This window comes from Nothoprocta perdicaria, unplaced genomic scaffold, assembly GCF_003342845.1.
Source record: "Nothoprocta perdicaria isolate Ctin4 unplaced genomic scaffold, notPer1 scaffold_102, whole genome shotgun sequence".
NCBI classification, from domain to species: Eukaryota; Metazoa; Chordata; class Aves; order Tinamiformes; family Tinamidae; genus Nothoprocta; species Nothoprocta perdicaria.
Genome location: NW_020454117.1, coordinates 9,399 through 34,834, shown reverse-complemented (window position 1 = coordinate 34,834; position 25,436 = coordinate 9,399). Strand labels below are relative to the sequence as shown.

The 25,436-nt window shown below is 37.0% G+C and overlaps 1 protein-coding gene across 1 annotated transcript; it reads left to right on the top strand.

Annotated features, from left to right (window-relative positions):
* The first annotated feature begins 265 nt into the window (after nucleotides 1–265).
* ZNF654 (zinc finger protein 654) lies at nucleotides 266–24,937 on the top strand. The gene is made up of 8 exons (XM_026041793.1): nucleotides 266–407; nucleotides 4,263–4,344; nucleotides 6,233–6,368; nucleotides 10,579–10,781; nucleotides 11,535–11,674; nucleotides 16,035–16,176; nucleotides 17,879–20,189; nucleotides 21,215–24,937. The coding sequence occupies exons 3-8, from the start codon at nucleotides 6,266–6,268 to the stop codon at nucleotides 21,220–21,222; spliced, it is 2,907 nt and encodes a 968-aa protein (XP_025897578.1). The 5' UTR covers nucleotides 266–407; nucleotides 4,263–4,344; nucleotides 6,233–6,265; the 3' UTR covers nucleotides 21,223–24,937.
* Nucleotides 24,938–25,436: the final 499 nt, after the last annotated feature.

The following is a 25,436-nucleotide window of genomic DNA, read 5'->3' as shown; positions in this document are numbered from 1 at the left end:
TGTTAAAATGTATTTCACCTTTGTATTTCTTTATGGAACTGCTTCACTATTCTAACTGTGGATCAGGAGATGATTAGCCCCAGAATGTACTTGTTCTGGTAACAAGCAGTGGCTGTGTGTATGGGTCCTCCTTTGCTGATACCAAGATGGGAAGAATAAAAGCTAGTCATTTTCTTCTTTGAAAGTTTTAACTGTGTATCATCGTCGACTAGAGAGAGTTATTTTGTGCTGTAATACAAGTTTCTTTTCTTTTGTTGTTAGGTTGTTGAAGATTACGCTGGAAGATGTCAGGTTCCCCTGCCTCAGCTTCAGGTGCTTCAGACAGCGCTCTGTTGTTTTACGTCTGCCTGTGTGTCGTTCCCAGCTGAATGTGAGCACGTACAATACGTTCTGAGTAGCCTAGCTCTGTAAGTATTTCTAACTACTATGTTTCATTTGCAGTATGGACTGTCAATGTCATATTTCTACTGTGGCAATAGGATCTCTCAAGAGAACATTAGCAGAGTGTTTTTACCAAGTTCATCATCAGGAACCAACTTGCACAGTGATAGAAACTCCTGAGGATAAAAAAGCTATAAATTGAATTGTCTTATGTCCTTGCTAAATATTCAAGTTGGATATCGTTAGACTGTGTTACAAAGGGATTTTTTTGGCAGAATGAAGTATCTAAAGTAGTTAGTTAAGTCACGCCCTTAAAATTTTTTTCATTGGAAAAACATCGTTTGGAATATCTACGGACTGACTTTTGACCCATAAGTTAAATTATCTCATGTTTTTAAACTTTTTATCTCTAGCGATGTAATAACTTATAATAATGTAAATAAGATTATTATAGTATTGAACAAATTAATTTAAAAATGATTTTATGTTGAGTCCTCTATATGCTTATGAGAATGACAATGATAGTTAATTGACTGGAAATCATGTTTAATATTACAAAGAGCTGTAGAGTGCTAGACCGTACATCTTGACATAATTTTTTTTTCCTTGACGCAATGGCTGTTGTTTCCTCCCTGAGTGTAATGATCACTAGATAACTAAAAATCTGGTTTTTTACTTTCTCTAAAAATCTGAAATAAAAATCTGAATCTTTTGGTGAGGTATAGAGCCTTAGCCTAGAGAGAATGTATTTTATCTTCTCATCAGCAGATGGAGACAAAAACCTGAAAGCTAGCTGTATTCCTACTTCTGCTCAAGTAAATTGGATTTATTTGTCCAGCAGATTAAATAGCTTTCTTGTTGAGCATTGCCCTTGAATATAGTTCGGTATTTCAATTCAGTATCTTGTTCTTAAACTCAGTAAGTCAGAGATGAGTCTAATCATCAGAGGGGAGTGCTCCTGGCCTTTCCGYCTTTGTTACTTGGTCAGAGCTGGGTTGCTCCTGAGATGCTGCTGCCTTTTACAGCCCTGGAGCTATCGATGCTGGTTGCACAGAATTCCAGGGTTTATCTTGACAGTACATATAGTATGGCTGGTGAAATTACAGCAAAGAGATTTACTCTGTGTGTGGGTGGGTGGGAGGGGTGGGGGTGTGTGGGGGGAAGAGTTCCTAAACACAAAAATAATTAGAGAATCAGATCCCAAATTTGTTTAAAAATGGAATGCTCGGATATCCTGGAGTGACTAGCAGTTACATCAGACAGTCTCTTCAGTTACTATTTTTTAGCAACAACAACAAAAAAAAAACCAAACAAACAAAAAAACCCCTCCCCCAAACTTTTAAATGTCAGATCATTTAAAAAAAAAAAGTAGCTATTTATATTTAGGGTGGATCCTGTCTCTGACTTAACCGATCACTGAACTCTCTCATACTTGGTCTTCAATTTTTGTACTTGGGTTTTGGAACTGCGTTTATGTACTGAGAGTGTTCTTCCATCCTAGGGTTAAGGGATATGCCTGTGTGGGGTTTTCATGTTTGTTTTTTGCTTTTTTTTTTTCTTTTTTCCTTTTCCCTTCTGTATCTGCTATGTTAGTTGAGTTCTGTATGTGATATAAAATGACCCTGGAACTTAGCATTATCTGGGAAACTGTATTCAAATCTGGCCTCTGAAAAGTATGGTGTATATGGTGTATATTAAGCCCTAGCTCTTAGAGCACGAGAATSTGCCTGACCCCATATTGCTGTAGGCAAGTGAAGATTTCCTTGGTAACCAGAAAATAAACTCTTCGTGGCAGAAGTTGCATTTTGACTGTTGCATTTGCTGCACTTGCTAGCTGTGCTGCCCATCTCAAATGGAGCAGCATTTGTGTGTACATTAGCCTCAGTATCTTGTCTTTTTTAATGGGGCCTTTGTGCCAGTGTTCTTGGGCAATCTGACGCCTGTAATATCATCTGAAAAGATGATTTGACAAATCGGAGCACCATCCCTGCAGGCAGGGTACAGGGTACGGGTAGCTGTGGGTGTGTAGTGCAGCGGGCTGCTCTGAGGCACAAGGGCCCTGCTGGAACTGGCCACTATTTCGGACTGAAGAGAGGCTGGGGATTGGGCAACTTGAGTGTTTTTGTAGCTTTCTTTATTGATTTGATAAGAGCACGAAGCAGGTGCACTGAAGCTGGGGCGGGGGGAAGTGATTTTGTCCACTGCATATTTCTGTCAAATTTTTATTCTCTTTAAATCGGTCAAAAAAATGTGTGTATCATTTGTTAGAACTAGTTTCATCTTAACTTACTACTACTACTGACGTTCCAGTTTAGTAGCTTTCCTGATCACGATATGACTCAACGTGGACCTTTACAGAGAGTCAAATGTGCTACATGATTCTGTTTATCATCATGAATAAGATGTATTTTCAGAAAAATAAGAATTTATTATATATTTATATGTTATATATATAATATATAACATATTTATATATAAAATTATAAGATTTTTCTTTTTTTAATTCCCTATTTGAGATTCAGGCACCTCAYACGAAGAAAAATCTTGTCATTGAACACAAGACTACAAAAGTTAATTCATATCTTAAATTTACTAGATTTGTTTTCTAGATAATTAACCGCTATCGGACAAAGAAATTAATGGAGTGTAATTTAAATGAAACCTAGTTTTATTTAGGAGCATTTACCATTGTTTTCATAATTATTTCCCATACAAAGCTTCCTTTTACTGAAAAAAAAAGACTCTTTTCTGCAGTATTTCTGAAAAGATTTGAAGACCTAATGTTGACCTCAAATCTGGAAAGCTTGTTTTTACCATACTGTCTGAATTATTGTAAGATGGTAGAAAACATGGAAGCCAGGAAGCTGTAGTTGGGTCGACTGGATGAATAGTTCAGTCAGCTTGAATTGAGTCTGATGCTGAATAGTTTAAATTCCGTGTGCTCCCTTCTACTTCAAGAGAAGTGAAACTTAGAAGTTCATGTTGCTGCACATGACTCGGTGGTGGAGGAGAAGTTCTACCAGTTCATTTGAGTGTCTTGCAGGTGCAGAGGGTAGATTGTTTGTGCATTTCCACCACATCTGTCTTTTTGCAAGTAATCTCCCAAGGCTCTTCTTGGGGAATATGAAATTAGCACCKTTAAAAGTCTCCCTTTTTCCTAGAGCAACTTTGATGGGCACTATATCAGGACAGACTGAAATGGAATAATATGTGTCAGTAAAAGTTGCTCATCAAACTCAAAACATGAATTGTTGGGAATTTGCATTTAAGTCAAGTTCCTGGTTTTTTGGTTTTTTTTTTTGAATGTTATTATATGTGGTGTACCTTCTAGTAGCTCTACAGCTCTCCTCATCTATAAACTTATGGCCTATGTGGCATTCTTAAGCTTTTTGTGGAGGACTCCTTTTTGGAACCTGGGATAAGGAACAACAGTATTGAGGCAGGTACTGTGCATCTGGATGTCCTGAGGCTATGAAGAAGGTGTGGGTGGATTAAACKCAGGCATAAGTATTATATGTTGTTGATTTTGACCTCGTGGGTAGCTTAGCTATAGCTCTCAGTGTATTCTGCTTGTGATTTCATGCTTGATGAAGAGTTTGCTCGAGTGGTGGGGGGGGAAGTCACTGCCAAAATCAAGCTCAAGGGATGATCCTAAAGCTTATGAAAGGACCAGGGTTTGAGAGAGCTTGGGCATTAGCCAAACATTTTAGTCACTTGGGTTGGGATGGGCAAGAGTCTAGAGCTTGTAAAAAGTTCAGCTTAATTCTTAGTGTCATAATGAGCAATGGAATTAATTGTTTTTATTTTTGAAATAACTTTTTTTTACTTTGATCCATTTCTTGCTATTTCTGATTTTTTKTTTGTTTGTTTCATTGTTTCAGGAGTTTTTTTGAATTGCTGCTGTTCTTTGGAAAGGATGAGTTTTATGAAGATCCTTTGAAAGATATTTTAGGTTCGATTCAGGTAGTGTTGCTTGCTTTCATATATTTTTGACTTTGTTAATATTATTTAAGCACATTAATTTTTTTGGTGAATGTTAAAGTATATAACCTGTATGAAAGAATGCCATTATAGTGAAAATTGCCTTTTGTACAAAAGTACTTAGGATAGTTGAAGATGTTTATTCTTGCRTTCACTGTCTTTCATAGTTAAATATGTCTAGACTAAGTAGAAAGCATTTTACTTGCTTTATAATGCCAGTTTTTATATTAAAGATGTATTTTCCATATAGAAGTGGGAAACTGTTTCACTAATCAGAGATTAGTGTCATCCAGTGCCTTGTACAAGTTTATAGCATGAAACCTGAAGTTTTCCTCTGCTGTTTGAAATTGTAAACTAAATTTCAGTGAAGTGTTGAGATGAGCATAAGCTACCATTTAAAAGTTCTGTACTCTTGCCTAGACACGGGCAGGTTTTTGTGTGGGTAAGTTCAGCTGTTTCAGAGCACTGATCCTGGCTTCAGAAAATTAACCTGTTTCTGCCAGATAAACTTTTCAACGTAGAACAATTTTCTGAATTGATTTCCCTGTGCGGAAACACAAATACTTCTGCCAGCATGAGAAAGGAAGCTTTGTAGTTTGTAAAGAGAATGAAAAGTAGGGTTACTTCTTCTATTAATGCTGATAATGAARCAGCAGTTTGAAAAATAGCCATCTCTTTGTTTATGTTGATATTTGCTTGCCACAGTTGTTTCCAGTTTATATGTCAGCACCACTGATGTGAATTATCAAAAGAGCAGCAATTATATGCTTAAAATTAGAATTAGCTGGAAAATGAGGTCAAGAAGTGACTTCAGTAGCCCTAGGAATAGTATGGGAGCTTGCGTAAACGTTACTGGCTGTCTTGGCAGTCTCAAGGGCTTTTCAGATGTTGTGTGATCCAGACAGAGCCCTTAAGGATGTACAGTACCTGCTTCCCTGCGTTAGTACTGTAACTCAACTGCCTTGCCTTTTCAACAGTGAGTGCATTAAAATATGTCTGTACATGATTTTCTTAATGAGGAGGTTCTGAATCTGTTCTATAACTTAAGTGGTAGTGGAAAGCATTGTTTTAGTTACTTAACCAGCCTTTATTATCAAGTGTACTCATCTGAATATAATGGAAGATTATGAGAAGAAATTGAAGGTAAAAGAATTTACATTCCTTTAAGAAAGGTATCTGAAGCTGTAAGTGATAAGAAGCTATCTTTCAGTTGTGTTTTTTACACAGTCATTTTGGCCCTTTAGGAAAGAACAGATGAAAAGTCCCCCCAAAAAATAAAAAAAGAAAGAAAAGAAAATATTTCAACAACATTTAAAAAACTTAGCTGGCTTTTATTGTGCTGTATAGCATTCTGCTGTTGATTAACACGAATGTTGACTCTTTTGCCATCAGAAAACAATGAAAGAAATCTTGTGATATCTATAAAACTAGATCTGGATTATTTTAAGCAAGCAGTGAAAAATATACATGATTTACTTTATGTACAGCTTTGGATAAAAGTGATTGCCTGAGGCCTGGCGACTCGCACACCCTCCCTTTACAACCCAGGAGAACTTACTCCATCACTGGATCCCAATGCCAAATGTCAGCAGACCTAAATTGGTGCAGACTGGAGTTTGCTTTGCATCGTATAGATGGCATATTGCCAGTCGAGGACGCTTGCGTTCTGACTTCCACATTTGCCTGTTACTGTTTTTGGAGAATGTTAGTTGTTGTTTTTAGGACTTTTTATAGTCCTTATAACAATTCTTAGGTTGAGTTGTTAGAAGAGATATATGTGGGTTTTCCCGTTTAAAGTCTTTTGTTTGAGCTAACATTATTGCTAGATATCTCTGTTTTCTAACTTATTTTTACTACGCTTTGTTCACAGGAATGTCAGAATCTTCTACATAAATACAGAAATATGAACCTGGAGTTAGTAACTCGAATCATCCGAGATGGCGGACCATGGGAAGATCCTGTATTACAAGCAATTCTTAAAGCAAAGCCTGTATCACAGGAATTAGGTATTTCATTTACCTCATTAACTTTTTTTGACTACTGAAAAATAGTCTTTAAATTGTTATGCATATACTGGTGTCRGGTACTGTCATATGGCATTGTTTATTAATATTTTTCCCTATGCTACTAGTCCCTTTTTATTAAAAAGGACACTATTTTTTTTCCTAGCAACTGAAATATACTTTTATAAAATAGCAATAAGTTTAACATGATACAGGAGGCTATTGAGCTATTACTTGCAAAATAAATTGTCTTGTCAAGGTATTTACTACCTGAAAGAGGACACAGAAAGACTTGACTGTGGTTAGTCTGCTGTAGTATCATGGTGAGTGGAGATTCTGATAGGTAGGTAGTCTTGTGGTACTTGGACTCATTTATTTTTTGTTTTTTAATCTAAGYAACTGCATTTGGGGCTTTTATTTTCCTATTCTGTTTAGAATGAGGCCTGTGACTGCACCTGACATTTATTGTTACTATAATATGTGTAATTCCTACATTTTGAAGTAGGAGAAAGGGCTCCCTTAAATTTCTGTTAGGGCGTCAGAGTAAAACATCGTTTTTAACAGTGCATGATAAAAAAAAAAAAAAAAAAAAAACTAACTGGATTTTTTCATGGAAGTTTGTAAATATAAAAATGGCATATATCCAAAATATAGTCGTTGCTCGTGATTCATATTATAGAGAGGTTAGTAATATTCTCAGAGGACTACTTTAAGTTCATCTCCACTTGATAGTCACGGAAGCTACTTTTCCGTTCTCCAGTCAGCATTGTATAATGCATAATTTAAATTTATTACCGTGCTTTTATGGCAAGGTGCTCATGCTACAATGGAAGGAAGACACCTATCAGATCAGGAAAGCTCAATGAGCTACCTGCTTAACAACAGAATGTGGTTTAATAAAGTAAGYGGGGAATCCTTGTCTCTTGTTTTGACTCTCGTGGGGCAATCCCTTGGGCAACATGGTTTGCCTGTGTATTGTACAGATTTTACAAACTTGAGTCAATTATGTATAGAATCATGAATGAAAATAAAGATCATCCTAATCTTGCTCTTCATACTGTTAACTCTAACAAAAGTTTTGGTGGTTATGATCTAAAGCTTGGTCTCAAAAGGGAGCTGAGTTGTAATCCAAAAAGACTAAAGAGAGGATGTTCTGGGAAAGGAAAAAAGTACTTATGACTCAGTAGTAAATATAGTTGTTCTGTTCAGTCTCTGTGTCCCCAGCAAGGATTAAGTTTGGTCCTTTGTGACAATTAACTTCCTTAATCATCATACTATGGATAACAGTTTCAGGTTCTTCACCTAGGCCTATCCTGGCYGAGTAACAGTGAGACTATCTGTAGTCCTTAGATGATCGTTCTATTTCCTTTTGTTGCAGGCAGTATCTCCTTCCCCTCTGCTGAGGTATTCTTCCTCTTTTTATCATCAGATTTCTTTGTCATATCTCATTTGTGATGACAAACATTTTATTATAGATGATATTTTTGGAACCTTTTTTCTCGTCTCTTCCTCTAATGTTTGACTCTTGGGATATCTGACTCGAGCAAATACTCTGTGCTGCTCTATTGGCTCACGGTGTTTGGTATATATTTTAAAACTTGCCCATATTGTTTTCTCAGGAATTCAGTTTTAAATGAAGAAAGCTGCTATTGCTGAATCAGCAGTCATTCCTTGTATAAGTCAGATTGATCTGTGCCACAGGAACTACGTTATCCCTAGGTCAAGACAAAGCTTGTGCTGGGTCTTACATGAATTGTAGCATCTTTTCAGAAGATTGGAAAGGAAGCTAGTCTTCAGTTTGAAAGGAAGCTAGCAGGATTTGATTAATTTTATTGACAGGTAGGAACAATAAGCTTTTATTAGCTTAGGGAGAATACATRCATACTGTGAACTTCAGGGAGAGCTTAATATCTATTACTATTTGCGTTGCAAAGCACTGCACGCTCCACTGCGACTAGAGTAGCTCCTGTTTCCCCCGAGGTGTTTTCAGTATGTGGCAGGTTTCTCTAAGTGCCACTGCAGCTGGGAATTCCCATCTGCTTTGCAGGACTGGAACAGCTCTCTAGTTGGAACTAGTCTCTGTTGGAACAGCCTCTTTGGGAAAGGGTGCTGGGCTGTAGGAGGAGGAGAATCCAGCAGGTTGCTTAGCTGAAACTCAAGGTCTGTTTAAAAATATTTTTGGAGTGCACAGGAGATTGGTTCACTGGGAGGTCATGTTCTCAGACGTGGAGCTTTCGTTGGAGGAGACGAGGGATATGCTGTGACCTAAGAGCTTGTCGCTCCCAGAAGATGAGTACCAGGTCACCAAGTTGAGCAGTGTTCTGAACTGCAGCCTTTCCCCTCTTTCTTTAATGGAAAAGGATGTTAAAGTCAATAGTTACATGTACTGCTTTTTAAACCCCAGCAGGTATGAGAGCTAAATAGTTCTGGCCTAATTTAATAAGGATATCTTATAACCTGTTGGATAGAGACTGCTCATGGAATTGATGATGGTATTTGCGATTCTAAGTATTTTAATTCCGAAAAAACAATAGTGGGGGTTTATTTGCTTTTGAGCTTTGTTCTATGTGATTGCTTTTTCTGGCATTGAAATGGTCACTGTTAAATGTTAGCTTTTCTTTTAGTCTTTACTCTGTTTATATTTGGAAGTGCTAGTAGGTAATGGGAAATGAGAACTTCTCTTATGGGGGGACGGAGTCTGTGTTACAAGATTTTAGATTGTTTTAATGGATGTATCACCTTGAATATTCCCTATTCTCACTTGCACATCAYATTGTTAGCCTTCATAAAAATACAGAAGCACAGAGGCAAATCTTGCTTGGATAGGGAGTGTCTTGCAAACCATGGTTCCTTTTAAAAATAAAAATAAAAACAAGTATATTTTTAAATCAAAAGTAAAGTACACAACCTTTTTATTTCAGAGCAAATTTTACTCTTGGCTGTTCAGACTGTGGTTTTTAGTAACACCATTTTATTTGAGTTCTTGTTATTGTTGCTTTCAGTTGCCTATTACTTTTTTTATATACAGATTCTTAACATATAAACCTCACATGCTTGCTACCAGCCTTAACTGACATTAAATCAAAATCTTTTTTTTGCTTACAAAAAACTTAAACAGTGCTGCAGTGTACACGCTAAAACACTTTTGGGTTGTTTCTGTCTTAAAGTGGCTATTATATGCAGACAATCAGGCCATATTGYCCAGTGCATATTAGTACTCACACCTTAGTGTGTGCATTTACTTGACAGGATGCAAATAACTTTCAAAATATAAACATCTTCCTGAAATTTAGTAGCCTTGAGTGATATTACAGCCACTACAGACAGAATCTCTATCTTTTTTTTCAACTAGGGAGCTAAAGCATGTCATCATCTACATATTTCTTATTTCCTAGTTCCATAAGTACTGCTAAGTATTTTATGAAGAGCTGTCTTTCAGCTGCAACAATCTCAGAGAATTTCTAGCTCTATTAGAACTGTTAGATCTGAAAAGCAGAATCTGCTTTTTTTTTTTTTTTTTTTTTTTTTTTTTTTTTTGAAAAGCAGAGGGGCTAGAATTTAAAGGTCTTTAGGCATTTAAGATTTAGAAATTTGTACAGTAGGATTTTGGAGCATTGATGGGGAGGAGGGGCCCCTTTCTACTTATCCAAGCAAAATCAAGGTATTCAGTGCTACTTAGCTACAAATCACAAGCTGTTGTTTTAACTTCTCCAAAGTTAAAACTTCTCCAAAGCTGTTGTTTTAACTTCTCCAAATTCTTCCCATCAAGTGGGAGTATCCTGAGCTGTTTTGAACGTTAGCAGCTGTAGTATTGGAAGTGATGTATGTCCTGTGCTTCACACAATCAGCCAGGCTCCAGTGCTGAGGAAGGATGGAACTTGATTTCTGGAGATATTTCAAATGTGCTTCTAAATAGTATTTATTTTACTAATTGCTTGCAGCATCATGTGTTGATCTGTTAGAAAGAAAATACTGAATTAGTTAGATCACTGGTGTAAGAAAAATAAGAATTTCTGTTTCCAAGTAGACAGACAAATTCTTGATTGATGGTATTTACTTAAATATTTGATAGTGTCTTTGGCAGAGCCTTTTGTTTTATATATAGATATATATATTTGCTGACATTGAACTATAAAAACAACATTAAATTTAAGCATATTTGTTGTTTAGACTTCATATTCTAATTGCCTTTAAATCTTTCTTTTCTGTGCAGTTAACAAATATTTAAGCTCTGAAAATCCACTGTTCTTTGAACTACGTGCCAGATACCTTATTGCCTGTGAACGCATCCCTGAGGCAATGGCTCTTATCAAATCTTGCATAAATCATCCAGATATCAGTAAAGATCTGTATTTCCATCAAGCTCTTTTCACCTGTCTTTATATGTCACCATTAGAAGATCAGCTATTCCAGGAGGTATTGTKTGTTAGTATATATATTTTTTTATGAAGTGATACTTACTGTATACAAATGGTCAAGGAGAGCATATGGAACTCTTTGTAGCACAGTGTCATAAAATCAGGAAAGTAGACTGCTATTGCTTAACTCAGTGATCGCTTAAGCTTTGGAAAGATAAATGTAAGTACAAATTTTGTTGACCTAAATGCATTTTTTGGTCATGTTTGCCTGTGAGTATATTCCCTAAGTAACTTTAGTCACTGATACTTTGTAACTTTAGTGTAATGATGATTACTTTATGAWGGGGCTAGCAAAAGCACTTAAACATATTTGATGTCACTCTAGTGTTTTGTACATTATTTCRTCTTGTTAGCCTTGAGCGAAGATGCTTTAATTTTGCCCCAATATGTAAAATGACCTCCTATTACTAAATGTGATCCTACTTTTACCACTGCTAGTACTTACTGTAAAACAGTACTATTCTTACCTTTGTTTTAAAAACAGGTTACTTTTTTTTATAAAAAAGGCTTTTGTGTATACTTACTGTTTAGTATCTCAGACAACTATGACGATTGTCGTTACTTTAAAAATAGCAAAAAGCTCCTGATCTATCAAAGTATCTGTTTATAGATGTACGCAAAAGTATCAAAGCAAATTCTGTTATTGGCAATTTAAAAACTTYTCAGTGTTTTTTTTAATATAGCAATGTTTGATAGGTTTTTATTTCATGTTAGCAAATTCATCTAAGTTGATTTTATTTCAATTGTATAGCACTTGTTGAGGACTGATTGCAAGAGTGGAATTGAGATCATCTGCAACACTGAAAAAGAAGGGAAGACTACCTTAGCCTTACAGCTATGTGAATCGTTCCTAGTCCCACAGCTCCAAAATGGGGACATGTATTGTATATGGTAAATACTTCATTTCTGGTGATGCAGCTTAGCAGATAATAAATGCATACTACTAAGAAGATAGTAATCTTAACTTGGAGATGAAGGTGAACTTTGAAGTACCAGATAAAAACTTTCTAACATGACATTTAAATGTTCTTAATACGTCTGTTATACCTACTGCCTTGTAAACAATCCTGTAGCGGCAACCTACATAGAACTTAGTTGTTTCAAACAGAAGACCAAGTCTTTAGATACATTAGGCAGTAAATGCCTATAAATATAGCAATTATTAATAGCAGAGTGTAATAACAGTAAGCTGCCTGTAGACTCTTAGGCATTGCAGATATTTGCTGTCCAGCTAGATGACTGTGCTCATAACAACCAAGCTATGTCATGTTAGAAATGTCTAGAAAGAGAATTTGTTTATGAATATGTGCTACGAATAATGCAAGTTATTACTTGATAAATAGAGCCACCAGGTAAATGGTATCTCTTTAGAGAAGTTTTAAATGAAACTCTGTATACACAAAATGAAAATGGTTAGTTAGACTCCTCTGTAAAGAGTTCTTAGAGCAAGCTTCATTCTGAGATCTGAAAGATGTCAAGAGMAGGGTTAGCTTCCTTGGACAAAACTTCTATACCTAAAATAATGTATACCTGCCATGATAAAGTATGTTTAATTGGTCTCATTATGTAGTTGAGGCAAAAAGGCTCTGTTGGAAAAGTGTGGGTGGGGTTTGTTTTTTTTTTTTTTTTTGAGATCACATTATCGATCTGCTTAGTTATAAAACTTCAGTATGGTATCTAGAAAGCTTTTCCCTCTTCCCCAGTTGCAGGAAACTGAAAAGAAAGATATCCTCCCTCTTTTTTTAATTAAGAAGTAAGGAAGGTCAGACACAAAGTTTGGTTTCCTCTAATAAAATTAACTTTTAGGTGAGTAATTGAGTTTTTGTTGAATGAAAATCATCGGAAATCTCGTTTTAAAATTTATAGTACAGCATATTGGCAATACCAATTTTGTAGCATTTTTCACCCCTAAATTGCTCAGAAGGTGGCCCTGACTCTGCCCACAACGAGCAAAGTGAAGAAGCACAACTGAAAAGGTCCATGGCTTGTGTGAGTGCCACGGACCAACTTCAGACTGGAATGAAGCTCTGCTGATTACTCCCCAAATGCTGTTATCGCTTGAGTTCTTATCTAGCAAGAAATTTTCAGATGTAGCCCACAAAAATCAATTATATGAATAGTTCTTTCTGCTCCAGGGTCAGAGTCTTTTAAGGAATGCATTTGAAGTTTGTGTTTTATGCCTTTTGCAGTGGTAGGGTGCTTGTTAGCCTTTATCAGCAGCCCAGCAGCAAGGTTAAGTTCTGTGTTGTTATTTTTGCTAAAATTGCTAAAAACAAGATGTCTGTCCTAATAATCTGGCAGAATGGACAGTGAAATTGCTGATGTGTTTATCACCTTGTTAGTTATCTCTTCACCGCAGAAGCATTTTTTAATATTTAAACCTCTGTTCAGAAAACAAAACTTGAGGATCCCCTCCCATTCCCTTGGGATRAATGTAGGAGGGGTTGTTATGTTTTGTTTCTTGTTTTATTTGGTGCTATGCACAGCAAAAGTCATGTGGCCTTGTTGAGAACTGAGGATCTTGCAAACCTAGCAGAGATTTGCTAAGTCAAGATCTACTAACCAAGGTACCGGATCTATTAGGAAGCTGCAAATAGTAGATAGTTGYTATCTGTTCATGGGAAGTAGATCTTTGAACTGGAACCATTGCTTCTCATGTTATATTAGCAAAAGATGGACTTTGAGCAGCTCTGTTCTAAAGCTATTTTTGTTGGTTTGAAGAATAAACYCTAGATTCAAATTATACCAATTATTACTGTTTTTCTGAAATGAAAACTCCTCAYAAGAAAGCTGCCTCAAAAATAAGTTTTTAGTCTTGCTGAAAATACTGTGTGTATATATAAATAYGGGTGTGCAAGGTATTGATAGGAAACAAGTCTGTGAGAGTAATGATTTTAGTGCTTTGGTCATCTCCCTTCAGAAGGCCGAGAAAAATTTTTATGGAATAGACTTAGCAGAATAATTTGCCTTCCACGACAGGCAGTCGTTGTTGGAAGCACACAGTATTGTAGTTTTGGAATGAGGGGAGGGCAGCTAAAAGGCTGAAATACCTGGTTGCCTGTGGTGAAGTACCCAATTCTCTGTCTTACCCTTGCCAATATAAATTGCCTTTGAACTGTCAGTAGTAGTTGAAGCAGAGAGCTGAGTACGAACTCGGGTGTTTTATCAAGGAATTTGGGAGAATGTCATGGAGCACCACAACTCAATATCATACTATGCTAGCAAATAGCAAGCTACTCCTGGCTGTGTCATCTCAAAGTGTCTCTTTTGTGGTCAGTGATACACAGATGTCCCAAATGCAATTGTCTTCAAAGGTAATTAAAATACCAACTTTAATCTGAAGCATGTAAATGTTTAAAATGGGATTTAATGAGGTCTTAGAGAATGCTTTAGCCCACTAATTATTCCCAATCAAAAACCTTCCTGAGAAGGAGAAGCCTCTGTGGCTACTTGGAGAAATAAGACCAAAATGTTTCACTTCAGGGTCCAGTGAACAGTGGTTAACTGGTTTAATGGTTTGCTCTTCAGCTATGGAGCTGTTCCTTCTCCTTTCAGTTTTCTCCATTCTCTCTTCTGCAATTTTCTTGTGCCAGCCTTCGCACTTGTCTGAACACGTGGTAAGCCACTGAGCTGCCAATCCATCAGGAAAATAATTGGAGTTTTCTCTGGAATTAGCATTGAAGCAGTTTTCTCTGAAGCAGTATGTGACAAAGCAGAATAAAAGAAAGAGCATTATCTACTATTCCGCTCAATAGCAGCATGCAGTGAGTCCACATTAGCTGTRTTATTTATCAGCATTCTAAGCAAAAACTATTCTTTCTTTCATACTTAAGGCTGAAAATTGTATCAAATATTTATGAAGGTTAAATGAATGGGTATGTGGAGACACTAGTTAGTTTCAAACTTCCACCTGAAGTTTGCAAAGAGCCTTCAGCCTGGTAAAAGTGAGATGGATAGCTAGCATCTCTAGAAACCTGCAGGACTAGCCTTCTGTGTGYAGCATGGCTGCAGAGCTTCCCTTCTTGACTGTCTGCCTGTTTTAGCCAGAGACTTTCTTCTTATTTTGGTTCTCTTGGATCTTGATTTTTTTTTCTTTCACTCAAAATCTCATGTCTGGCCCAATTAGCCCTTATAGAGCTGGCCTGAATTTAAAAGTGAAATTGCGTGTTGTGTTCACAGTCAGTTTTATCACTTCTCTTAATCCAGACATCAACATGACGAGGCAAGTTTAGTCACAAGAAGTTTGTCTGATTTGTACCTGGCACTCACTAGAGATTTTGGAAGATTAACCAAATATTTYGTCAGTAACTGGGTTGGGTTTCCTGAGGGAGGAGACTGTTGGAAGAAGAAGGATACATCTTGAGGAGGGGAGTCTGGGTAGGCTCCTGTTTGCCTTGGTTTCTTGTGGTGGGATTTCAGCCTCATCTTGGGCGTACTTGCACTTTTGAGTGAAGTCTTTTGATGTGGCATCAAGTCTTGAAGTTGTTTTAAATAAATAAAGGTCTGGTTACTTCGCAGTGCCTCTGAGTTGAAAAGTAAAAAGCTTTTTTTTACAGACTGTGGACTTCTCTCCACCCTATTTTGTAGACTAAAAGCATAGTTTGTGTACAAGGCGCTCTTCTGCGGGAAGCAGTAATCCATTCTTCTCTTAGGCTTCCTTGCATTGCTCAGAAATGTTATTTGGTCATAGAGCTGTGTGAATGTTTAGCAGTAGGGGCTCATAGTTTCTCATAACTGCTGGGACTAGAAAGGTCAGTGATAACAGGATATATAACCAGAAGACAGCAATATTTCCTATTGATAGAACATTTTAGACACTAATTTCCTACTGTGCTTTGGTTTTCCAAGTTCAGAGAATTTTCTTCATCATGGCAGTAAAAGGAATTTAATCACAAAATAATCTGGAGTGCACACAGCACTTGTGTCTTCAGCCTGCCATTTATTGCACACAGTGTTAAGGACTAGGCGCTCTAGCATTTGTTTTTGTTAGGCCATTCTCTGATACTAAACCAAGCCATTAATATTCAGTTGCATATTTAATAGGTTCAGTGATAGGAGATACCCTGAATGCTTATGTTACGTTTTCCGTCGTGTACGGTGTTGGTGTTAATTAGGCTGATATTAATCACACAGCAAAAGTAAGACTTTTGTTATAGAAAATGCAAATGATTGTTTGTGGGATTGCATCTTACTCAGCAATAGAATTCTTTAAAACTCAGCCTAATCAACATATTTTGTTCTGCCCTTATAGGGACCTGATCTTCATTTGGAGTAAATTGCAGCTTAAATCTAACCCATCAAAACAAGTATTCGTTGACCAGTGCTACCAGCTTTTAAGAATTGCTACAAATATCAGAGTAATTTTCCCTTTCATGAAAGTCATTAAGGATGAAGTAAGTTTTGGGGTTTTTTTTTTTTGTTTTTACCTTCTCTTCAGTTTTACTACTAATAAAAAGAAGTCACCGTTATATTGTACAGCGGCTGGTTTTTGTGGAGAGTAAAGAAGAGACAGGGAAGAATGCACAAGCTGAGATTTTGTCACGTTCCAGAGTGAGCTTCCGTGTTAGGACTGTCCTGTTCTCTTGTGCATAAGTTTTTCTTTCTGTCTCTTGCAGTATATTTGAGTGTGCCATTCCGTATGGAGAAATCGATAGTAAATGCATGATGTAAATGTGGAAGTTAACTGCTGTTTTTAGGCTGTTTTTTTTTTTAAAAAAAACTAGTGTAATGCCATTGCATCTGCCTTTATACCTTGTTAAATTCTGAACTCTTTGACCAAATCAAATGTGAAAATGTGCATATCATGACATAAAGGAAGCAAGAGTTAAACACCATTTTGCTTTGAATTATGCATGTCTAACCTGCTACAATCCTATAAAAATTACACAAATTGCAGGAAATCAGTGTACTGTGCGGTGCTTCACACTCAGCAGGAGTGTTTTCTCAAAGCAAATGTTGCTTTTCATCATTAACCTGAGCAGAGCTCTTCATATTCTGTGCCCTAAGTGTTTGAGGAGTGTGCTAACTTCTGTGTGAATCAATAAATCTACTTCATCAAAAGTGCTGCTGTACATTTATACGTAAATGCATCAATTGCTGCTGTTCAGAATTATGGTCTTAGTATGTACTCTGAAATACCCTGATGACATGAGTAATTTGATGTAGTAGCTTTTAGTTTARCTTTGATTTCTACTTGTGTCTGGTAATCTTTAGTAGCCTGTTAAATGTAACATTTTATGTGTATGCATATTTGTTAACACATACTAAAATGCATTGAAACGGTATTAATCATGGTTAAACTTTCCTGTAACTTACTGTACTTTAAGCAGTGATACTGCCATTTGGGCAGTATGGCAATTCCTTCCAATCATAAGTTTCATATTTGAGCCCTCAGCCTAAACTATAGAAAGGGAATTCTGCTCATTGGGAAGATAAATTGTCAGTGTGGAGAAGTCTGGAGTCATAGAGTGCTTGGCTGTGGTTTGTTACATATTCCTTAATGGTCATTATGAAAAATTCAGGATGAAATTCATTCGTTCAGCATGAAATGTTCAACTTATCGTTTGCATTTTTTCTGTAATGCAAGATAAATGAAATAGAACAGGGACAAAATTGAGAGTAACTGTCCAATTATAGTGAAACAGAGTAGTTAATTGGGAGGCAGACAGAAGATAATGCTGGATCAAATAGTAGTAGCTGCTGTTTTGTTTTGTAAGCCCTAAGGCATCCCCAAATAATTGTCTTTACAGAACTAGCCATGTTAAAAATGCCTAACTTTGACAGCTGCGCAATCTTAAATGTTATTCATGGGTATTTCCTTATCTCTATTTTATGGCCTTGTTTTCCTTTTTTTTAAAAATGCATATTTTTGGTCTTGGAGGTTTACTTTTTAAGGGTTTTTCTGTAACTAGCAGGAAATCTTCTGATCTTATAGGTATTTTGCAAGGCATTGAATATAGATACATAGAATGTTGACATTTGAGCTCTGTTTCTATTATTTTGTTGTTGTTTCTGCCTTTTCAAGCTTTAGACTGCACAAGCCCATAAGGAAGATAACATTATGCAATACTATGTCCTGTGCTTTCCTTTTGGCAGGTTGGTGAAGATGGTCTTCAGATATGCGTTGAGATATGTGGATGTGCCCTGCAACTGGACCTCCGTGAAGATCCCAACATGAAAAGTCTCATATATAAAACGATAGCTCATTTTTTGCCAAATGACTTGGAGATCCTCAGAATTTGTGCACTTTCGATCTTTTTTCTGGAGCGCACTCTGGAATCATACTACACTGTTGAACATTTGTATAAATGTGCAGATGAGGAGTACAATGAGTGCACTAGTTCAGTTCAAAACCGTGTGCGTTTTGAATTGCTTCCAATTTTAAAAAAAGGTCTGTTTTTTGATCCTGAGTTTTGGAATTTCTTGATGATCAAGCAGAATTGCTTAGCCTTATTGGGGGATAAAGCCTTTGTTGGTTTAAGTGAAAGTACACTGGAAAACTCTACTACAAATGCAGAGAAGATGACAGAGTACAGGGCTTTAAGTGAAGAGCACGTTGGCTTAACGGATGTAAGYAATGGGGAGCTTGACACTGAAGACTTGTCTGAAGCCCAGTCCAAAGGTAATGCCAAGAAGAACCATGAAGCTCTGGAAGCATCTAAAATGTTAGATCATACTGTACCGAAGCACCGCTGTGTGATATGCAACAAGGAGTTCCTTGGTGGACACATTGTGAGACATGCACAAGCTCACCAGAAAAAGGGCAGTTTTTCCTGTGTACTTTGCAGCAGAAAGTTCAGACAACGAGGACTTATGCTGAAGCACTTAAAAAATCATGTCAGGAAGATAGAAAGACAACATCTTGCAGCAATTCATGAGGACAGACAAGAGACTCCAGCCCTTACTGAGCAAGAATGCTCTGAGGTTTCAGTCTCTCTTGAAAATGGTAATTCTGATGGTTCTAAAGATAAGGAACCAGTGGCTGCAATCGTTCCAAGTGCTAATATGGAAGAAGAGAACACCAAACAGGTAGTTGACGTGGTAGAAAATCATCTAAGTGACCAGGATGATGCTACTGAAAACAGCAGTTGTGATAGCTGTTTTAATAACATCTCTGATGCTTTAAATACGGAAAACTTGCCAGAAGACGATGAAAGCTCCAGTAAAGAGTCGCCAGTCCTTCATAAAGTAAACGGAGCTTTTGGCCCTCAGAAAGATGGGGACGCTATGGATGAAGAAGGAAGCTTCAAGTGCCCTGCTAGTGGTTGTGCCAGGGTGTTTAAAAAGATACGATTCCTCAATAAACATGCAAGAAAAGCTCATCCAACTGATTTGAAGGTGCAGCAACATATAATGAAATGGAATAAAGGAAAATGTCGCTTCTGTCAGAGGAAATTTGCTGATTCCCAACACTTTATAGACCACCTGAAGAGACATGTGTATCCGAATGTTTACTTYTGTTTACACTTTAATTGTAATCAGAGATTTAAGCTGTCAACTGAGCTGGCAGAACATACAAAAAGTCATAATGTTTTTAAAGCTCAGTGCAATTTTGCAGAGTGTTGTGAGCTGTTTGAAGAGCTCCCTTTACTATATGCACATGAGGCTCAGCATTATTTAAATAAAACACCAGAAGGCTCAGAAGATGCAAGTGAAAAAGATTCTTCAGATGAGTCTTCAGAACCCCTTTGTAGCTACCAAGAAAGTGATGCATCTGTTAATGAAACAGAAACTGTAGATTTACCAATTCCAACTTGGAAGTCACGGAAGGATTCTACAGAACCAAAGACTTACATTCAAAGTGTTGAGAAGAAAGCAAATAACGTAATTCAGAATGGAAATGAAAGCTCGTCTGAGAGTAGCGCTACAGTTTTAAACTCCGTAGACCAAAAGACACCTGTGTTACAGCCAAATTCTGAAAACTGTAGTGGTGTTAGTGACCAATTAGTCAACGGGCACAGTGACATGGAGCAAACGTCATCAAAGTCATCAGGTACAACTTTGGACAGAGTGGCAGATGAAACAAGGACAGAAAATGGGTCAGTGTTACCAGTTTTACAGAACTGCCATGATACACCCCAAAACACTGTTGCTGCCTCGCAGTTACCTTCTAAACCAAATCAGACAACAGAGCATACTTCCTATGGTGTCATCTTAACAAAACCTTACGTTAGACCGTTGCCTCCAAGTTACCTTGATGAACGTTACATTAGCATGCCAAAACGTAGAAAACTTTTGACTGATAAAGCAGACCCTCATTCTGAGCAAGATAAAGTTTGTAGCAAATCATCAGAAAGATTAAGATGTGGCAACTGCTTGACCATCTACTGTAACTCGGAAGCACTTGAGGCTCACATTGCACAAAAGAAGTGTCAGACGCTCTTTGGATTTGATTCAGATGATGAAAGTAAGTCTTATGGTTCTTCTGGGTGTGTTTCTTTAGATTAAACACCAAAATGGCTCTCCAAACAGGCAGCCTGGTGGAACAGATGTGACATAACTCCTGAGCAGCCATAGTATGTCAGATATTTAAAAGGAGGAAGGTCATGAAGTCATCAGGGACCTGAACGTTGGGACACAGTATTGCAGTAAATTGGAAGTTCTGTTTAGTCTTGCTTTCTCTTTAGAATAAGAAAGAGGTGGTGGAAAAATAGGTAGGCAGCTCTAATGGAAAAGAATTTTTATGAAGCAGATTGTAATAATTCTTTCCTTGCATATTTGAAATTGGTAAAATTGGTTGAAAAATATAGACTATATTYCAGTTAAGAGACAGGGGTAGGGGAGGAAGAGGGTGATAATATGCTAAGTATTTGCTGCAGAGACTTGCTACTAAACGTATCCTTGGAGCTGGGAGATGGCCTGGGGCTCCAGCTGTCTCATGCAGCACCCCTGTATTGCCATGCAACGTGAACCAGCAACTGCAGGTGACAGGCCTAACAGCAACACTGCTTTTTCTTTTGGATAAGTATCTGGGATGTGCTGAGAGAAGGAAAGCCTTTGCCCTGAGGAATGTCAAGGCACGGGCATCGCTTGTCTCTTCTTAAAACCCACCTGCAACTTCTCCCCATTCACACTCCAAATTAGAGAAAATTTTGCACAAAGAAAATAATGTGTTGCTGCAAAAGGTACTTGGTGTTGACGGCTAGTGAGAGATGTCCCTTATCATTTTTGTCTGTGGAAGGAGTTTGTCCTAGCTGTTCCACCTCTCCACTCTTTACACATGTCCAGTTGTTTTGCTGTGTATGCTAAGAAATCTCATAGTGCATTAGTGAAAGACTGGGGAAGACACGTTCAAGAAACGTGTAGATGAGGCACCTAGGGACATGGGTTAGCARGCAGGGTGTTGAAGGGCTTATGGCTGACCCCGTCTTGAAGGTCTCTTCCAACCATTATGATTCTATGAATGAATAACAAACATATTCTGTTTTACAGGTGCCTGATCACATGTTGTGGGAAAATGTCACATGAAGAGTGGTGTACGCAAACACTACATGAAGAAGCATCAGTTTTTCCCAGTTGGCCTTAATCATGAAGCAGTCCCAAATTACTAAAGAGAAACACGACCTTGATAAAGACAAAGCACATTTTCTAGATAGAGCTCACAGAGGAATAACAGGACCTGTGCAGGTTTTGAGTCCAGAAAGGTTGCTACAAAATCCCCAAAGTACCAGTAATCCCAAAAGCCATGTGAATTTTAAGGGTGTGATTGAAGCTTAGCGGCACAGTCTTTTTTAACATGAAAGTTTAAGGAAAATAATGCACTCAGTTGAGCAGACAGAGAGCATCTATGGTAATTGCCTTATGGGAAGAAAACAGCTAATACTTTAAGCTGCTTTAATGAGAAAACAGTTTTTATTTGTGGTTTAACARTTTTTCATTGTGGCTTAAATCATCACAGTATTTATGATGCAAGGCATGTATAGAGGAACCAGGCATTCTTTTTTTTCAGTATTTGAATATGTGATTCCATTTTCTGAAAAAAAGAAAAAGGCACTCCTTAAATACATTCGTACTGAGAAACCAGGAAGAGAAATATAGAGACACATCTAAGAAAGAGAATGCAGCTCTAATAGCCAAAATGTACAAATTATGCAAGACCAAGTGTCTTGGTAGGATACTGTGTGTAAGCTATGCACAGTAGAAATTTGATGCATACAAAAGAAGTCCTTTTGAAAGCTATGGTAAAAATACATATCAAGACTGTTGCAAAGTGTCATGTAGAACCATCTGTTTTAGGTGCAGGAAGACCAATGCAAGTACATTGCACAAGTTGTGTGGATATTAACAGAAGCAGACTGAAGCAAATGCAAATCATGAAGAGGGGCAGAGTTGAGCTAATACCGTGAAACAGAGGGAGGGCTTTCAGCAGTTTGTGTGACCAAATAGAATTTGAAAAACAGCTTTGTGGAGAAGTGGAGGGGTGAAAATCTTAATGAAGACAGACAAAAGCAGTGCACATATTGAATTAGAAATACCAGTTTGGAAGGACAGGCTGTTTCACCCATGTGATATTGCTTAGGGGTGGTGGATCACAACTCCATGCTGTAAGTAATTACCTTCAGTATAAAGGAAGGAGAAAACACGCCACAGTTCAGCCTTAAGAAGTATTACAACCTTATGTAGTATCATCTCTTGAAAAGGTAGTCCCTGACAGGACTTAAGTGCTAAGCATTTTATCCAACAAGTTGGCTGTGGATAAAAAGAAATAGAGTTTGGGGAGATAAGAAATTCCAGTCTGTTACTTCTGTATATCACATTAAAAGACAAGATGTCAAGAAGCTGTTGTAGTTTTTGGTCTTCTGATTCTAAATAGAAGTGTGGCAAGTAAACATTGTCTATTTGCTGTGCTCATTTACCCTCTTAATAACTATATTATACTGTCCGTGCAGCTTAAATGTTGGGTCCTGCTCTCTGCCATTAGCTGAAAGTGTTAATGCGCTCACAGGTGCAGGAGGTATAATTGTGAAAAATAACATGTACAGATGGAGTCATCACAGAAATCTAGGACAGCAAAGACCAACTGTTCCTTCTTACTGAGTAGTCCATGATATTGTGTGTACGATACAGTAAGATTATCTTTAAGAACTTGCTTAAATTGACAGATAGGTTAAAGTAAAATCAAGAGGTACACACAAGATCTGCTCGTTGTAGCACTGATTCACACTTGCAAACCTAAGGATTTCATTGTAAAATAGGCTGTTAACTATTTCTGGAACTTAAACATAGTAGCTCAGTAATGCCTCTGCTAATAATCCTCTGTGAAATCAAACAGATACTTGCATTAATTCTGCTTCCTTTTCCCCTCGTAGGAGGTAAAAGAACACACTTTGAAAATTGTACTTTTTTGAATTCTAAAAACAAAATGCCTTAACTTTGAGTTGGCTTAAAGTAAAAGGTTATAAAATTATGATCACAGGTATGTGTGCATTACATTAATATCAACGACTGACCCACTTTGAAAGATCTGTATGACATTTGAGGCACCAAAGAATTTTCTTTTTGCAGTTGCAAAAAAATTTAAACGCAACATTGATATATACATATATACACACATATATTTACATATATAAATACATTAAAAGTTGCTTTAACGTGAAATTAAGGGGGACCTTATCAGCCAAATGCACTTTCACTTTAGATTTTTTTTGCTTTGAAGTTATCAACTMATTTTTGAGGACTCAATTATTATTTTCACTGCCCTAGGCTCCCCTTTCTTTGCTTAACATTGTTAMTCTAATTAAATTTGCTTAAATACATTTGGGAAAAGAATAAAGGTTAATTTTAAAGTATCGCGTTTTTAAAAATCTAAAACCTTGGTCAGTAGATATGACAAAAATGTTTGTGTAAAATTTTTTAAGTGTACTTTTCATCTTTGGTGCTTTTTTGCCTTTCCCTGGAGCTCCATGTGTTTGAAGATGCTTTAAAACATGATTGAAACTTGTATTTTCCTTGGTTTAAAATGTATAGATAAATGCATCTATGTACATGCATAAACTGTGACCATAATTTTTTGTACCTGCATTAAACTCACTTTTGTTCAAAGATGCTTTCCTTGGACACCACCATTTGTTTATACCACGTGTTCTGTATACGTATGCTGGAGAACTGAAAGGAAGGAAAAAAAAAAAAAAGAATTCTCGTGTAGGTGAACACTAGTTATCACCTAAAGGACACCAGAAATATTCTCAATTGACTTGAAGTAGGAGGTGGGTGATGACATGTTTATTTTAAGTAATGAGTTAAGTCAGAATGAACTTGAGTAACTAAGTTTCAGAGACTTTAGTTGTTTTTATTTTTTAACATTGTTCTCTGATAGCTGTTGCTATGCTCAGTTAGCTGCAGTATTAAGCGGCTTGTGTTAGGAGGAAAAGGATGCTTCTGGTATGTGTGGGATAATTCTACATGCTTTTTTAGGATTCTCTCGTATGTAGGATATTATCCTATACTGAGTCTGCAACTTTTAGGGCTGGAGAAGGTTCCAAATCTAGAATGGAAAGTGGTTTTTTTTTTCCACAGGCATTACAGATTGCATGGTGCAATTGGAAAGACTTCATCAGGATATATAGCTTTGATTCAATGAATGCTGAAATGCATGTGTACTGCAAGCATGCAAATTTGGTAAAGTTGCCTAAAGTAATACATGAACTTTGGAGCTTTGTTGGATCAAAGTTTGTGCATTTCATGCTGATAATCATATTTTAATCATGTTGCCTCCAGGTGGGATATAACTTGCATTTAGACTTTGCTTTTAAGATTGTCTACTCTAACCTGATCATGGTTCACTGTAAAGGTCATGTAAGTTAAAATATTCAAAGAGCTGCCGCTTGGTGGGCACCTTTTAATGGAGAGGGGAAAAGAAAATCAAAAGTAGGTGGAAAATGGTCTTATCTGTGGGGAAAGGTCACTGGTACTTTGGTTTTTTTAGCCATACTCATTAAAACATAAATTGTATAGTTTGGATAATTTATAACATTAAACTTTGTGATTTTAATATCACATTGAAGGTTCAGCTGTACTCATTTCTTTTGTTGTTTAACACCAGTGGTATGGATGAAAGACTCAACAGGGTGGTAGTGTTATTTTTTCTTAATTTATTTGGTACTGTATAACACCTTTCTGATTAAATGCAGTGTATGCATTTTGGGACTCTGTTAATTTTGTAAAAGCTGTTACAGGTTCAGCAAGAAAGGAAATTTGTGCTTCCTTGTTGAATGTTAAATTATTTTACTTTGCATTTTATATAAGAGTACAAATTAAAACTGAGCCATCAAACTGCAATAAATCAACAGTAGTGTTTCATTTTGAAAACCTTTTGTACTGTACATAGATTTGTTCAATAAAACATTGTCTTTGTTGTTAATAGAAACTGATCTTGTCTTTTGGGGGATCACTCTGAAATACTGCTGCAGTGTACTCATAGTAATCAGTTAAGCTGGGGCTTAACTGGGACTGTGTTGCGTAGCACCTGTGTAAAGCTGGCAGTCAGTTCCGGATGTTCCGTGTCTCTGGATATCTGGATTTCAAGAGACCAGATCTCTCCAAGACTCTCCACAATTCCCAAGGAAATTAAAATAGACCTCCTGTATGTTTTGTCTTTCTAGACGTTAATCAACCACCGTAGTAAATTTAGGACCTCTTAATTACTATTTATTTC